At 39.7% G+C, this 16,178-nt stretch overlaps 1 protein-coding gene across 4 annotated transcripts in view; it reads left to right on the top strand.

Moving 5' to 3' along the window:
- The window catches only part of PDE7A (phosphodiesterase 7A), a 96,530-nt gene that overhangs the window by 37,359 nt on the left and 42,993 nt on the right, over window positions 1-16,178 (top strand). For 2 of the 4 annotated variants that reach the window (XM_059673028.1, XM_059673025.1), the window contains exons 2-3: window positions 12,228-12,288; window positions 15,522-15,605. In XM_059673028.1, the coding sequence (XP_059529011.1) occupies window positions 12,228-12,288; window positions 15,522-15,605 (145 nt within the window). Of the gene's footprint in view, window positions 1-2,728; window positions 2,926-12,227; window positions 12,289-15,521; window positions 15,606-16,178 lie in introns of those variants that run through there. The other 2 variants (XM_059673026.1, XM_059673027.1) reach the window with 2 other exon arrangements.

Genomic DNA, 16,178 nt, shown 5'->3' on the forward strand with positions numbered 1-16,178 from the left:
TATACTAGAGGCCTTACGCTTGCATTATATACATTATACGCCCCTTTTCTAACTCCAAATTCTACAGTTGTGGAATCTATACTGCTTTTTTTTTTCTTCTGAAAATTGTGACCATCTCCACTTTTCCATAATTTAAAAAATATTATGAACAGTGGTTTGATAGCAAGCCTCTAAGTCTGTTTTATTATCAGATGTAGTTTTCTGGACCAGAAGACTTGAATGTTTGTAAAATGTTAAGGGTGTTTGTTTTTTTTAAAATTACTTTATACTAGGACTAATCACATATCTGTTGCCATCAAATACTGGGATACTGTATAACAGAAAACTTAATTCAAGACTCAAAATCAGTATGACACAAAAGTCTTAATTAACTTGTAAAAATCCCATGTTACTTTAGTTTTAAAATAATTTTTATTATCAAAGTTAGTTACCACAGTTTTTTGTCAGTTTTATATATCTTGAAATTCATACCATATGAAAAATAAAAAGCCCTTACACGTGATTTTTAATAAAAGAAACAAAGCCACCCTGGTTTATTATTTGTTGTTAAAATTAGTGGAATTTAAAATGATAAAAGCTCAGTTGGAGGGGGTTGACTATATAGTGTTCACTTTTTTCTATTATAAATTTGATTATAGTTTTCTACAGACACTACTTTGTATAAAGAACTCTGGGATAGGCTATTTCCGTCAACAAGATTCCAAAATTATAGACACTGATGTCAATGCAGATGAGCATGGCCTAATTTGGTCAAGAGAGGGGCATGCCGTGTCTCTATATGGACAGCGAAGGGCTATTGCCAAGATTGACAGGTGTCCTGTGGATAACAGAAAGCCCCAGGGATAAAATTTGCACTTGGATGACTTCTCTAAGACATAATGATCAAAGTCATATCTTTTCTTTTTATTGATCACACACACTCCTAAAATAGTGAGGTCTGCTTTTAATGCCTTAATTTTTTATGTATTAGTTTTATAAGCCCCAGAAAGGTAAACATTTTATATGTTCTTCTTACAGTATCAGATTCTTTTTTGGAAAGTTTAGCTGTATCATGTACATTAATTTTTTTGGTGTAGTTAAGTGCTTTTTTGTTGTTTTTACCCTGTCAGTAAGGCTTTTGAGAGATGAGAAAAGTTAATGTAAAAGAATACATTTGTTATTGGTATAAAAGAGTCAACTATTTTTTATGGAATAATAAATTACATGATTCAATTTAGAAAGATTAATTTTTAGGAGAATTTTTTAATATACATAATATTGTAAAGGAGTGTTCATACTAATTAAAAAGCTTTTGTTTTTATTTCATCTTCATGAAATTTTTTTGTTATTCAAAGAAGCCTTGTAACTTATCAAGATAAATTAGTAATATTTCATATCTCAAAATAAGAAAAAATTTTAAAGCAACTAGGTTGTCATTAAGAAAGTTAAGTATATTGTATTGCCTGAAATTTTTATAAAACTTGAGTGATGTAAATGTGCCATTAGCAGCAAAGGATCTCTGATTTTAGGTATAAACTCAATAACTATTTCCATTCAAATAGGAAATTTTATGATCTGGAAGGATTTTGTCTTAATTATCTCTGTATTTCAGTGTTAGAAATGTAGTAGAAACTTATGAAGAGGATGCTGAGGGAACCATTTTTAGGGAGCCAACCTGTTCCCCAGTGTGAAAAATGGAAACCAAGACCCTCACCCTACCAGGGCTGCAGAAAGGTTTGTCAGGGCCCTGGACCATTGTAGTTCTAAGTAAGCCTTGTGCTGGGGTGGAGCTAGAGCAGTGGTTCTCAACCTTGGCTGCACATTAGGATCACCTGGGAATCTTTTTAAAATCCTAATTTCTGGGCCTCATCCTCAGGAAATTCTGTTTCTTTGTTACTAATGTTGTGGCCTCACCCCATAAGAAATAATTTCCGGAGATGAGGCCCAGAAATCAGGATTTTAAAAAGATTCCCAGGTGGTTCTAATGTGCAGCCAAGGTTGAGAACCACTGAGCTAGAGTGAATTAGGCCATTATCCGTAGGTCTTCAATATTTAATTCTGAATCACTTACTCTTGATTGAGAGCCTACCAGGAGCAAAGGATTCTTTTATAATTGTCATTTAACTCCGGTGAAGGGGAAGGAGATAAGGCCCAGAGAGGTGGTGACTTGCCCAGGGTCACTCAGCTCTGGGCAGGAAAGCTAGGAAATAGACCCAGGCTCTTGACGGGGAAATAATCTCAACAGAAATTCATTTAAGAGAGAACTTTTCGGATGGCCTTTCCTACTATTTTCCCCTCCATGTCTCAATTCTGATTCTTTCCCTCTTCTGATCAATCCTTTTCTTTTAAACTAAAAGAAAGGAAATAAAAAGTTGAACAAAGTCAGTATTAAAAGTTGAAAAGATAGAATAAAATGCATTACTATCTTTAAATGCCTGGCCATTAAACCTGTGAAGCTGGTCTATGTGTAAGAAAGGAGGGAGTTTTTAGTACTGCCACACTTTGAAAGTTATTTCAAAGCCCTCTGTAACTATGAACATTGTAGAAGGGTTTGGGACGAGCCTGAGACCCCCCCTGGTCTGTTTTGTGAGACTGTTAGGTCAGTCCTCGCCAAGGTTTTTCCCTTTCCTCTTCCAACGTTACTGACGCTGTTCTACCCCAACCCTGGGTGGTGGCATTAAGCACGTACTGGTAAGAAGGCTGGCTGGCAGCACATTCTCGGAGGAGTCAGGTGATCCTTGTTTGAGGGCAGCTGCTTAAGGTTCAAGGCAGTCAGTGTCCCTTCTCTAGGGACAGCTGGTTCCTCTCAAACTCCTAACCAGCCTTTCTTGCTCATTGCTCGCTGGGGGAGAAGGGAGATTATGTCGCCGGCTTTTGATTGATCCAATGGGAATTACATTGATCTGGTGTCTGGCTTTGGTTGTTATCAAGTGGATTGCCTCTAAGGTAGGCCATCTTTATTGTTAGGATTGTGACCTTAATTATTAGTTTTTATACTTGATAGGAATGAAATTACTAGACAAGTTTCTTCTTCTGTTTTTATTTCTCTGATTAAGAGAGCTATGAGTTTTACCTGTCAGCTGAAAAGCTTAAATGTACTGTGTGTAGTGTTTATCCTTCTCCCACCTTATTCCTTGCCAAGGACTTTTTATGGTGTCATTCCTCAGTATCATTCCTTTAAAGAAGTTTTTATGATGAAAGCAGTTCAACTTTTAAGATTATAAAATTATTAAACAATTTAGACTTTTGGTGTACATATTATAAACATTTTCTTCTGGAGATAAAGAATTTACTAATATAAATGTAAAGTATAGTACACAAATAAAATCATAGTGTATAAACTTTTTAAAAACTACCACCCTCTATCATGGTCTCTCTTAAGATCTTCCTGCTACTAAAATGCATGCCTTACTTATAGTATATTGAAAATATTTAAAATTATTATATATCCATTATGTTTTTATTAGAATTCTAAATATCAGGCTTGAGAAATGCTTGTTAGAACGCTAGCCAGATACCATCTGGATGAGTCTAAAGTAGGATATATTTAAGATTATGGTATTTAAAATTACTTTTCTATACTCATGTAAAAATAATTATATCTTCCATCCACCATGCAGCTTCTGTCTTCTTGTATTAAGAAATTAAAGAGTATTCACTTAAAATTTGCAAGGCGTCTTCCTATATACTTACATTTCATTTTCAAGCAAGGTTTTAATCCCTGATGTGTAATTTTCTCACATTTCAGCATAATGTTTTAAGCATAATTTTCTCTTACTTGAAACAGTTTTGTTTTCTTAGTGATATGAAGAACTCTCAAAGAACAGTGTACTCAAATTTTTTAAGTCCTTATATTTTGTAAGTTAAGAATTAATTTTGTTTCATTGACAGCCTTATTTACTCATTGTTTTTAAAGGATTAGCGTGCAAGTTATTGAATGAAGGTCAAGTTAATATCAATCATTAGTTGAATTGTGGATTTTTCAGAGACTACTTTTTATATATCCACCAAAAATTTAAGTTCTTAAGCAAAAAGGATGCTAATATTTTGTTTGTGATTTTTAAAATTATGTTGTTTGTTTAGGAAGTAAGAATAGGAAGGATACTATTCAGTGGACCAATGCAGTTTTTAACTAGGCTCACAAACACAAGCATGTTTTTCTTGCATATTTAAGAATATATTTTACTATATCAGAGAAAATTGCTTTCAGAACTTTGCCTGAGCTTCATCTGTTATACTGTGTTATTGTTTTTTGGTAATACTACAAAAAATTAATTTAGTGCTACTGTGTCTAAGCCCTTTGACCATCAGTTTGCTGTGTGGGTTGTGAGATTTTGCATGGAAGCACCTGGCATATTTTCTGGCACAGAGTAGGAAGGAGCTCAGCAAGTGTTAGTTAATGTGTCATTACTTTTACCAAGTAAGAGAAATACACATGCTTTTTCACAATAGGTCATTTCAGTGGAAACTTGAACAAGATAAAAAACAACAGCACTTAAAATATCTTTGGTCAGTTTTGAAACATGTTTGTCTTTAAAAGTTATGTATTAACCTCAGGAACAACTTTTATGACTTTTGTCATTTATCTTGTAAGTCAGGTTTTGAGGAAGAGTGATCAACCCTGATTTAAGGTAGTGAGTGTCTTACCAGAGCCACTCCATGCTCCTGTTAGTGGCAGCAGATCCTTTGGAACCTTACAATTTAACTTGTTTGTGCTGTGGCTGTCAGTTTCTGATTAGCTCAGCCTCACCCATGTTTTGACCTATACTGTGCTTTACAAGTTGTTCCCAGGATGGCTAAATTAGAAAAGTCATGAGCAGAAATTTCTGTGCTGTTTCCATTCAGTGGTGAGGTGAAGTGGGAATGTGAATGATAGCTGAGGTTTTTTTGACTGATGTGTGACACAGGAATTTGGTTAAATTTGTTTTACTATTTTTATTAAAAATAGAGTTTTACTGGTATATGGCTTTTAAAATGGTAACATTAAAAATACATATGTTAAGCCTGTGCTGCAGTGTTGGTGTATAAAGCACATATAAAGAATTTTTTAAGTACCATGATTCCAATCTGGCCTGGTGTCTTAGTTTGTTGGAGCATCATCCTGTGCACCAAAAGGTTGTGGGTTCTATTTCCAGTCAGGGCACCTACCTAGGTTGCAGGTTGGATCCACAGTCAGGGTGCATAAAGGAGACAACAATTGATGTTTGTCACTTCAATATTTCTCTTTCTTTCACTCCCCTTCCTCTCTCTCTAAAAGTCAATAAACATATGGATGAGGATTAAAAATAATTATAATCCTATCTAATAAAAGAGAAAAATGGTAATTGGTGTACGACGATACCCTTTTCATTGGCTAATCAGGGCTATATGCAAATTAACTGCCAACTATGATTGGCAGTTAACTGCCAACTAAGATTGGCAGTTAACTGCCAACAAGATGGCGGCTAATTTGCATATGTAGGCACAATGCAGGGAGGCGAAAGGGAAAGCAGGAAGAAGCCCCCTGCCACTGACAGTGATCGGAAACCCAGGGGGGAGCTAAGAGCTGGGGGGCAGGGCAAAGGCGACCCTGGGGCCGCCTTTGCCCTGCCCCCCAGCCATGATCGGAGAATCAGGTGCCTTTGCCGCCCTGGCCAGTGATAGCAGGAAGTAGGGGTGGAGCCAGCGATGGGAGCTGGGCACGGTCGAAGCTGGCAGTCCCGGGAGCTAGGGGTCCCTTGCCTGGGCCTAAAGCGGAGCCCACGATCGCGGGGCCGCTGCAGCTGCGGGTCCCCGCTGCCCGGGCCGAACGCCTCAGCCGGGCGGAGCCTGCAACCGCGGGGAGCTGGGGGTCCCCTGCCCAGGCCTGACACCTCTGCCGGAGGCCTCAGGCCTGGTCAAGGGGCCGATCCGGTGATTGGTGATCGGAGGGTGATGAGGGTCAACTCCTCTGGCCGAGGCATCAGGCCTGGGTGGGGGGCGGAGCCGGGGATTGGGGGGATATGATGGTCCCCTTGCCCAGGCCTGAAGCCTGGGTCAGAGGCATCAGGCTTGGGCGGGGGGTGGAGCAAGCGATCAGAGGGAGATGGGGGTCCCCTGCCCAGGCATGATTCCTGGGCCAGAGGCCTCAGGCCTGAGCGGGGGCCAGAGCCAGTCATCACGGGGAGATGAGGGTCCCCTGTCCAAGCCTGACACCTCTGGCGGAGGCGTCAGGCCTGGGCAAGGGGCCGATCCTGCGATCGGAGGGTGATGGGGGTCTACGCCTCTGGCAGAGGCGTCAGGCCTGGGCAAGGGGCCAATCCTGCGATTGGAGGGTGATGGGGGTCAATGCCTGAGGGCTCCCAGTATGTGAGAGGGGGCAGGCTGGGCTGAGGGACACTCCCCCACACACACACCCAGTGCACGAATTTCGTGCACCGGGCCCCTAGTAATAATAATAAAAGAATAAAATACCATGATTCTAATATGGAAGTCAAACTTATTGTTATAATTTTATAACTTACTAGAGGCCCAGTGCATGAATTCGTGCACCAGTGGGGTCCCTCGGCCTGGCCTGTGGGATCAAGCCAAAATGGGTTCTCCAACATTCCTCTAGGGGTCCTGAATTGTGAGAGGGCACAGGCCAGGCCGAGGAACCCCACTGGTGCACATCTGGGGCTAGGGAGGGACCGTGAGAGGGCTCCAGCGCCCATCTCGCTCAGTCCTGATCTGCCGGACTCCAGCAGCAAGCTAACCTACTGGTCAGAGCGTCTACCCCCTGGTGGTCAGTGCATGTCATAGCAAGTGGTCGAGTGGCCTTAGCATATCATTAGCATATTACACTTTGATTGGTTGAACAGATGATCAGACACTTAGCATATTAGACTTTTATTATATAGGACTAGAGGCCCGGTGCACAAAAATTTGTGCACTCGGGGGTAGGGGGTCCCTCAGCCCGGCCTGTGCCCTCTCGCAGTCTGGGACCCCTCGGGGGTGACCACTTGCTGGCTTAGGCCTGCTCCCCAGGGGGGGGATTGGGCCTAAGCTGGCAATCAGACATCCCTCTGGCAGCTCGACAGCCCTCGGGGGATGCCCACTTGCCAGCAGGGAGCAGACCTAAGCTGCAGTCGGACATCCTTAGCGCTGCTGAGGAGGCAGGAGAGGCTCCCACCACCACCGCTGTACTGGCAGCCATCAGCCTGGCCTGTGGCTGAGCAGAGCTCCCTGCTGTGAGAGCGACTGACCACCAGAGGGCAGCTCCTGCATTGAGTGTCTGCCCCCTGGTGGTCAGTGTGTGTCATAGTGACCAGTCATTCCCAGTCTTTCTGCTGTTAGGGTCAGTTTGCATATTAGCCTTTTACTATATAGGATAGAGGCCTGGTGCACGGGTGGGGGCTGGCTGGTTTGCCCTGAAAGGTGATCTGGATCAGGGTGGGGGTCCCGCTTGGGTGCCTGGCCAGCCTGGATGACGGGCTGATGGCTGTTTGCAGGCTGGTCACACCCCCTTCAGGGTGGGGGTCCCCACTGGTGTGCCTGGCCAGTCTGGATGAGGGGCTGAGGGCCGTTTTCAGGCTGGCGGGCGACTGAAGCTCCCAGCCTCTTTTTCTTTCTTTTTTTTAATTCTGGGATTTATTTACCTTCTATAGCTGTCACTGGAGCTGAGCGCCAGCTCTAGCTCTGAGCCCGCTGGAGGCTGAAAGCAGGTATCTGGGTTTGTTTAGCTTCTATAATTGCAACATTGTTGCATCTGGAGCTCAGAGCTGGGCTGCGGCAGGCGGGGAACCTTGGCTTCCTTCGTCACTGGAGCAAGCAAGCCTCCTGCTTGCTTCAGTTGCATGGCTGCCGGCCGCCATCTTGGTTGGCAGTTAATTTGCATATCGCCCTGATTAGCCAATGGGAAAGGTAGCGAAGTTACAGTTAATTACCATGTTTCTCTATTATTAGATAGGACTAGAGGCCCGGTGCACAAATTTGTGCACAGGTGGAATCCCTTGGCCTGGCCGACGATCAGGGCTGATCGGGGCTGGCTGGCCAACCAGGGGTAGGGACTGTGGGAGGTTGGCTGTGGGAGCGCACTGACCACCAGGGGACAGCTCCTGCGTTGAGCATCTGCCCCATGATGGTCAGTGCATGTCATAGCTACAGGAGGGTCATCTGGTCGTCCAGTCATAACGGTCGCTTAGGCTTTTATATATAGAGATAGTGTATTTTTCCAAAATGAGTTATCTTATTCCACCTAAATTGCTTAGCAAAAGAATTTAATACACTTTAATCTTGAGGTGATGAATGAATGAATTGAATATCACTGATGTGTTCAGATACATACATTTAAAGTCTATTCTTAAAAATATTTTTGTCTCATTTGGATTTATTTTATAAGAGTTATGTCTTGGTTTACTATAGCATTTAGGCTAAGTTTGTGGACCAGAATTACTTAAATTAGTAAAGAGTAGAATAATTTGAACATATTGCACATCCCTATTAACTTGTTAATATATATTTAAAATTAAATTCTACTCTTTTTGCCAAGTTTTTATTATGATTACTACAAACCCTGTCATTTTAATATCTAAAGTGCCTCTATAAGTAAGTCTAAAGTGATAATATAGTTGTCAGTTATAATCTAGATTATGTTCATTACTAATTTTTTTTACTTAAACTATTTTATTTAACAGAGTTGATATTAGTCTTTCTCAATCTTTAATATGTGAAGTGATAAATGAGATTTTACCTTTGTAATTAGTGGCTGTTTTAGTAAATACACTTCCTACATTTAAAAAAAAAACCAACCACTTTTAAGCAGGAACTGTTAGAGATAGGTTAAAATTTGTTTTAACAAACTATTATCCAAGTTATTATTGGACTCTAGCAAGTTGATAGGTGTTGACCATGACAAGGTATTACTTAATGTTATCTGTAGTCTCATCAGTATGATTAAAGTGGCTGTTTGCTCTAGAATAAATAGTTCACCATGAAACAGTGCAGGTGGCTTCCTTAGGATATTGTGTTGGGGAAGACTCTCTAAGCAGGATGCTGACAGGAGTGTGTTCTGTATGCTTTTCTTCGTAGTCTTTTTTTTTTAATAGTAGGTTCTTATTATACTTTTAAATTTTATTTATTTAGTGAATATATAGCTATATATGCTACAAAATTCAAAAGCTATACATTGAAAAATCCTCCTCTACCTGTGTGTCCCTCTGCCTCCTTGGAGACAACCAATGTTGAAAATTAGAATTTTTTTTTTGAATCTTTGTTTCTTTCACATTTCATGAACTGTTTTTTGTCATTTCTTAAGGATGTATAAAATCATGCAAGAATTTAATTGATAATTTTCTCTTAATTGATAAGCATTAAAGAGATAACAATGATTTGGGAGTTGTTTTGCATACTAAATTCAAACGAAAGCTTTAAATAAGCTTTCTTTATAATCATAGTAAAAAAAAAAAAGATTTTTCCTTGAGAGTTTTGTGAGGGAAGAACATCATTAATCTGATAGGTAAAATGCAATCTCACTCTTAATTAACTTTTGTTAATTAAGTTGAACATTTTTTCTTGTGTTTATTGGTTTATTTCTTTTCTTGTGAGTCATGCTTATGTTCTACCTGTTTTCTACATCATTCATCATTTTCTAATTGATTTGTGAGACACTTTTTTTCCCTTTCATTTTTAGGCTATACTGAACTAGGGAAATTAGCCTTTTGTTGTATCTGTTGAACTCATTTTTCTTGATTTGAGATTTGTCTTTTGCTTTTGTTTATAATATATTTTACCATATAAAATATAACTTTAGTGCCCAAAATGATCCATTTTTATGACTTTTGGATTTTATTGGACAGGTAGAAAGACCTTTCCTATTTAAAAATACTTTAATGTGGTCATATTTTCTTTTTTAATGTTTTTTTTTTTTTAAATTTGGAGTGTTGTCCCATACTTCAAACGGTTGAGGGTTCGATTTCTGGTCAGGGTATACACCTAGGTTGTGGATTCAATCCTTGGTGGAGCCATATACAGATCCATGTTTCTCTCTCACATAAATGTTTCTCCCTCTCTCTAAAATCAGTAAACATATCCTTGAGTGAGGATCTATAATAATAAAAGAGTAATATGCTAATTAGACCAGACTACCTTCCGGACGAAGCCGGGGCTGTGAGGGAAGCCCGGATCCCGGGTGCCAGAGGGAAGCCGGTGCTGGCAGCCGGGGGGGGGGGGGGGGGGGGGGGCGGGGGGGCAGGGAGGAAGGCCTACTCTTGCACGAATTTCGTGCATCGGGCCTCTAGTTAAAAAAATAAAAACAATTTGCTTACCTGTTTATTCAACCAATGTTATTGATCACTTTTGATGTGCTAGACAGTATTCTAAATGTTGGGGTTTATTCTAGATCTGAAGATAGAGCAGTGAACAAAGTCTCTGCCTCCACAGAGCTTAGATTCTGTTAATTTTATCTTCTAGATTTTTAAGCTGTGTTTATATCAGTGCTATTCATTAGCTTATTTGCAATAGATCATTTAATAATTTATTTACCAAATATTTATTTAGAATCTACTAAATAATAGCTATTGTTTTGGGGGCCAGGAGTACAGTTCCCGCTCTTGTGGAGCTTTTATTGTAGAACAAGCAAACAAAGTAACATCTGCTAATGCTGTTCAGAGCACAAAGGCAGGGAGCTATGGAAGAGGGTGATTTTAGGTGATTTCAGATTTGGGAGTCTGGGAATGCCTCTCGGAAGAGATGACATTTCATATGTTGAACCTGAGAGATGGGAGGGAACAGTGATGCAGTGACCCTGACAGGGAAACAAGTATACAGGCTGTATGTTTGGTGGGATTGAGGAAGAGAACGGAGGCTACGTTGCCTGGGTCATCGTGGTGAGGAGACAGAAAGGGGTAGGCAGACTTCGGGTGCCTTTGGAAATCAGAGCTTGGTTTTGGACTTTATTTAAAGTGTAGCGGGAGCCATTTGGAGGGTTTTGAGCAGTAAGTTGAAGTGTTCACTCTTGCTTCTGTGGGAAGAGTGGACTAGGGGCCAAGATATGCATCAGGTAAACAAGCCCATTGTACGTGTCCAGGTGAGAGATGCTATTGCCTGAGACAGAATGAAGAAGTGAAGCTAGAGGGAAGGAGATGACTGTGAAGGTAGAGTGGGCAGAACTTGCTGAGGGTGTGTCAACTCTTTTTATTTTTTTGTTTTAGTAATTATATTTTAAAGGCTGCAACATTTGCTTTTATATAATAGCTTCATTAATATATATAATTCACATACCATATAATTCACCCATCTAAAGTGTTCAATTCAGTGTTTCTGAGTATATTCAGAGTTGTGCCATCATGACTACAATTAATTTGAGAACATTTTCATCACTGCAGATAGAAACCTGCACCCATTAACATTCACTCCCCATTTCCTGCCAACTCGCCTAACTCTAGACAACCACCAGTCTACTTTCTGTCTCTATGGATTTGCCTGTTTTGGACATTACATGTAAATGGAATCATATACTGTGTGGTACTTTGTGACTGGCTCCTTTTACTCAACATACTGTTCTCAAGGTTCGTCAATGTTGTATCCTGTATCTGTACTTTCTTCCTTTTTTTTGTCTGGATAATACTCCATTGTATGGCTATACTACATTTTATCCATTTTTCTAATTTGGGGGTAGTGTGAATAATGTTGCAAGATACATTTTTATATCTGTTTATTTTTAAACATAAAATATATTTTCAAATCCCCGCTCTTTCAGTGGCAGCCTGTGGGTTTTTGTTAGTTTGTTTGTTTGTTGTTTCATAAATTCAGTGTCTTCTCAGATCTCTTGAAGTACACTCCTTCCCTTTCCCCCCCTCTTATTTCTTGCTAGCCTGTGGGCCATTTAGTTTTTTATTTCATTCCATTTATTTTTAGCTAGTGGGTTTCTTCAGGTGTCTGATGATTCTTGTTTGTCTGCTTCCTCGTTCATGTTTATAGTAAGAGAATAATAGTTCTGTTTACCTCTACAGAAGGTCTTCCCCAGTGGGCTTGTCTGACATACTCCAACATTGAATTCCACGGACTGCATGCTCCTCACTCTGAATCCTTGTTTGTGGTAGTGCTTAACCTTATTGGGTTATGACTGTTTGTCTTCCTTATAACTCTAGATTTCAAGAGCAGATGCCATACGTAACTAATTTCATTTTGTATATCCAACTTTTCTTTCATCGTGCTTCATAAATAATAAATACATGTTTGTTGAATTGAATTGTATATCATATTTAATTGTCAGGCATTTAAAATGTGTGTATGGTTTGTTTTGTTTTTAGAGGCGTGGAGCTATTTCCTATGACAGCTCTGACCAGACTGCATTGTATATTCGTATGCTAGGTAAGCATTTTTTATTTTGTACCAATATCAGTTAATTTTATTATCACCTACTATTATTTGAAATTGAGATATATTTAATTAAGTAGCTTTTCATCCCTATTTACAGCAGAAATAATCTATTACTTTGAAACTGAGTCTAGAAACCAATATTGAATGTGATGTGAATAAAGTGGCATTTAAGTTTTAGGTAGTTGAGAAATCTGGCGTAATAACTGGGACTCTGTCACTCATGCCCAATTTTAAATTGCATCCTGAGTATCTATAATAATAAAGTATAATATGCTAATTAGACCAGATGTCCTTCCAGATGACTTCGGACAAGCCGGGGCTGCGAGGGCCGAGGCAAGCTGCCATGGCTGCCACCGGTGGGTGGGCTGGGCCTCCTCCTGCGAGGGAAGCCTGGGTCCTGGGTGCCAGAGGGAAGCCGGTGCCAGCAGCCGGGGGGAGGAAGGCCTACTCTTGCACGAATTTCATGCATTGGGCCTCTAGTTCTTTATAAAAAGAATCTTAGATTTGTAGAGTTGCTAAGTACTAAACTGATGTCCATGCTAGCATAGACAAAGATGCAGCCATGAAATTCCTGACCAGAGTCCTGTCACTGGGTGTATTTTGTTCTCAGTTGGCTGGCGAGGAGAGGACCATGTGTCTTCTAATCTTAGTTCTTAAGTTTTTAATGTATTGCTTAAGTCCACAAAGTAACATGAATTTTCACATGTATGTCCATAATTTTCTTTCTCTCTTTCTCTTTACCAGATTTCACTCTTTACCCCCACACTACATTCCTTGTACTTTAATTCATACTGTTAAAATTTTACTATTAAGATTCCAATAGGCAAATTTGCTCATCTTATCTTAAAGGCATCTTCCATGACAACTCTCCTCATGCTCTGAATTCTTCTCTCAACTCTATGACATGAGCATTTCTTACTCTTCACCTGCTTGTTGTTGTTTTTCCTTTTTCACTAATTCCTTTAGATACTCTTAAGCCTAAATGTTCTCCAGTGTCCTGTTTTTGCTCTTTTTCATTTTTCCCCCTCTTTAATTTAGCTTGTGTATCTTATCTGCCTCAGTTTCATTCTACTCTGGTACATACTGTCTCCCCACAAATGTTCAGCCCTTTCCTCTTCACTGTCTCCATCTCTCTCCAAACCTATTCAGGATTTTGCTCTCCTTGAAACAGCTTTTTAGACTCATATTTTTTAAAACTCTGTTGAACTTCTCCACATGGGCATATAATGGGTACTTCACATGTAAAATGTCTATTAGACAAAAGATTTGTGTTCTCAAGGTTGTTCATTTTGCAGTCTTGCCATCCGAGAAAATGTAACTCCATTCTTCTGGAGTCATTCTTGACTCTTATTTCTTCTGTACTCTATGTCTACTTTATCAGCAAATCTTCTTGGCTGGTACCTGCAAAATATAACCAGAATTCTGCCCCCCCCCCACCCCCATGCTGTTACCATCTGTTCTCAGCCATAGCAGATTTTTAACTTTAGTCGCATTGTTGTACATTAGAGCTCCAGAGCTCATCTTGCATAACTGAAGTGTTGTACCCCTTGACCAACATCTCCCCATGTCCCTTCCCTACAAGCCATAGTTATTTCTGTGTTTATTGTGCTTCTTAACTAGTTTACCTATATGACTCTACGCAACTCTAGTGTGCCCAACCAGAGCCAGTCTTTGCAGACATAAGTTAAATTGCTCTTACTCGCATGTTCAGAATTCTTTAATAGTTTTCTATCATAGAGTAACAGCCAAAGCTAATGTCCCATGAAGGTCCAATATGATCTGGCCCTACTACCTCCCACCAGTTCCCTTCACTCACCTCACTCCAGCCATGCTGCCCTCTTTGCTTGACCTTGAACATGCCAAGCATACTCCCATCTAAGAGTATTTACTTATTATACTTGCTCTTTCTTATGCCAGGAAACCTTTTCCACCAGATACCATATGGCTCCCAGCCTCACTTCCTTCAGGTCTCTGCTCGGATGCCTCCTTTTCAGCGAGGCCTTCTCTGACCACACTAATGAGTCGCTCCTCCTCTACCTTGCTTTCATTTTCTCCATGTTACCAGCTGCCATCATCTATAGAACGAAACTATTCATTTTACTATTTGCCTCAATCCATGAAAGGATAAGCTTCATGAAGATAGGAACTTGTATTTTGCTTGCTGCTATATTTCCTGAGTCTGAAGTGTGGTTGGGTGCACAGTAAACATTTCCTACAGGGTGAAGGAATCAGCACTTGAGAGAAGTGGTTAGCCTTTGTGGGATGGACTCAGGGTAGAAATGATGGCCTTACTTAGAGAAACAAAGAGTAATAAGCAAGAACACAGGGATAGGGACTGGAGACTTGAAGTTTATGAACTGGGTGGGAACTGTGGAAGTATAGTGGAGCCTGCTGAGTGAGGTTTAAATCCTCTCACCCTTTACACTAGCTTTGTGGCATGGGCATGCTACTTCTCAAAATCTCAGTTTCCACATCTATAAAATGGGATAAAGGTCCTCTCTGTCAGAATTGGCTAGAGAATTAAATAAAATAATGCTTATACAGCACAAAAAAAGAGTGTCTGGTCCATGGTTTGCAATGGTGCTATATGGAAAAGAACATCTGATTATCATATGGATACATGTAGAAACAGTGTGAGCTTGTAAGAACAAAATGTAAGAACCAGCTAAAGGCCTTGGGTATACTCACTGTCAATGAGAATAGAGAGATTGATCAGATTAAACAAGGCAGAATCTTTGACATTTTACTTTTCTGTACATTCAAAAAAATTGTAGGCTGCTTGAGAATAGGTAATATGTTTTCTATTTCTTCATATCCCCTATAACCTCTAGTTTAGTGCTAGGTATCAAGTAAACGGTTCATAAATACTTATTTCTCCGTGTGGCTTTTTAACATTTTGTGCTGAGGATTTTTTTTAACTACTTGTGAGTAATAAGGTATTAGGTTGAATTATCATACACTTGAGTCATCTTTCAGAAAGCTAACTTTAAAATATAGATTATTATAATAATTATTGTAGGAGTAGATTTAAAAAACATGTCCATTTAGCCTTACAACTCAGTACTGAAAATTTATATAAAGCAGCTCTTAACTACTTGTTCCATATGTATTACTAGTGGGCCACACACTGTGTATGACTGTCACACACATAGGCCTTTGTTGCATATGGGAGCTTCTTCCCAGACGGCAGCCTTCTCAGCTGTGTTTCATCCTTGACCCACCAGGAGATGTGCGCGTAAGGAGTCGAGCAGGATTTGAATCAGAAAGAAGAGGTTCTCATCCGTATATTGATTTTCGTATTTTTCACGGTAAGTGTTGGCAAACACAATATTTATCTCGGACATTGAGCAAACTTCAGATCTTTATAAAATTACATAATTTTCCAAGGGAAAAAAGGAATATAAGAGAAAACTGTATTATGTTTGGAATGTTTTAAAAACACTGGGTCAAAAAAAAAAAACCAAAAAAAAAAAACACTGGGTTATGGTAAATGACACTTTATTCCTAGATGATGTTAGTAAAATGTTTAGAGATAATTAAAAGTATGAAAGCTGATGTACTTTTCCTTCTTTTTAATTGAAATGTGAAATTATTTTGGTACGTTTTTTCTTTCAAAAAATTGTTTTTCCTTGATTTTTAAATTTTATTTTTCAATTACAGTTAACATTTAATATTATTTGTATTAGTTTCAAGTGTATAGCATAGTGGTTAGACAGTCATATACTTTACAAAGTGATACTCTCAATATTTACTCTACCTGGCACCGCACAGAGTTATTACAGTGTTATTGACTATATTTCCTATGCTGTACTTTACCCTCCTGTGACTGTTTTGTGGCTATCAGTTTGTACTTAAACCCCTCACTTTTTTCATCCAACCTC

The sequence above is a fragment of the Myotis daubentonii genome, chromosome 17, assembly GCF_963259705.1.
Source record: "Myotis daubentonii chromosome 17, mMyoDau2.1, whole genome shotgun sequence".
Lineage (NCBI taxonomy): Eukaryota > Metazoa > Chordata > Mammalia > Chiroptera > Vespertilionidae > Myotis > Myotis daubentonii.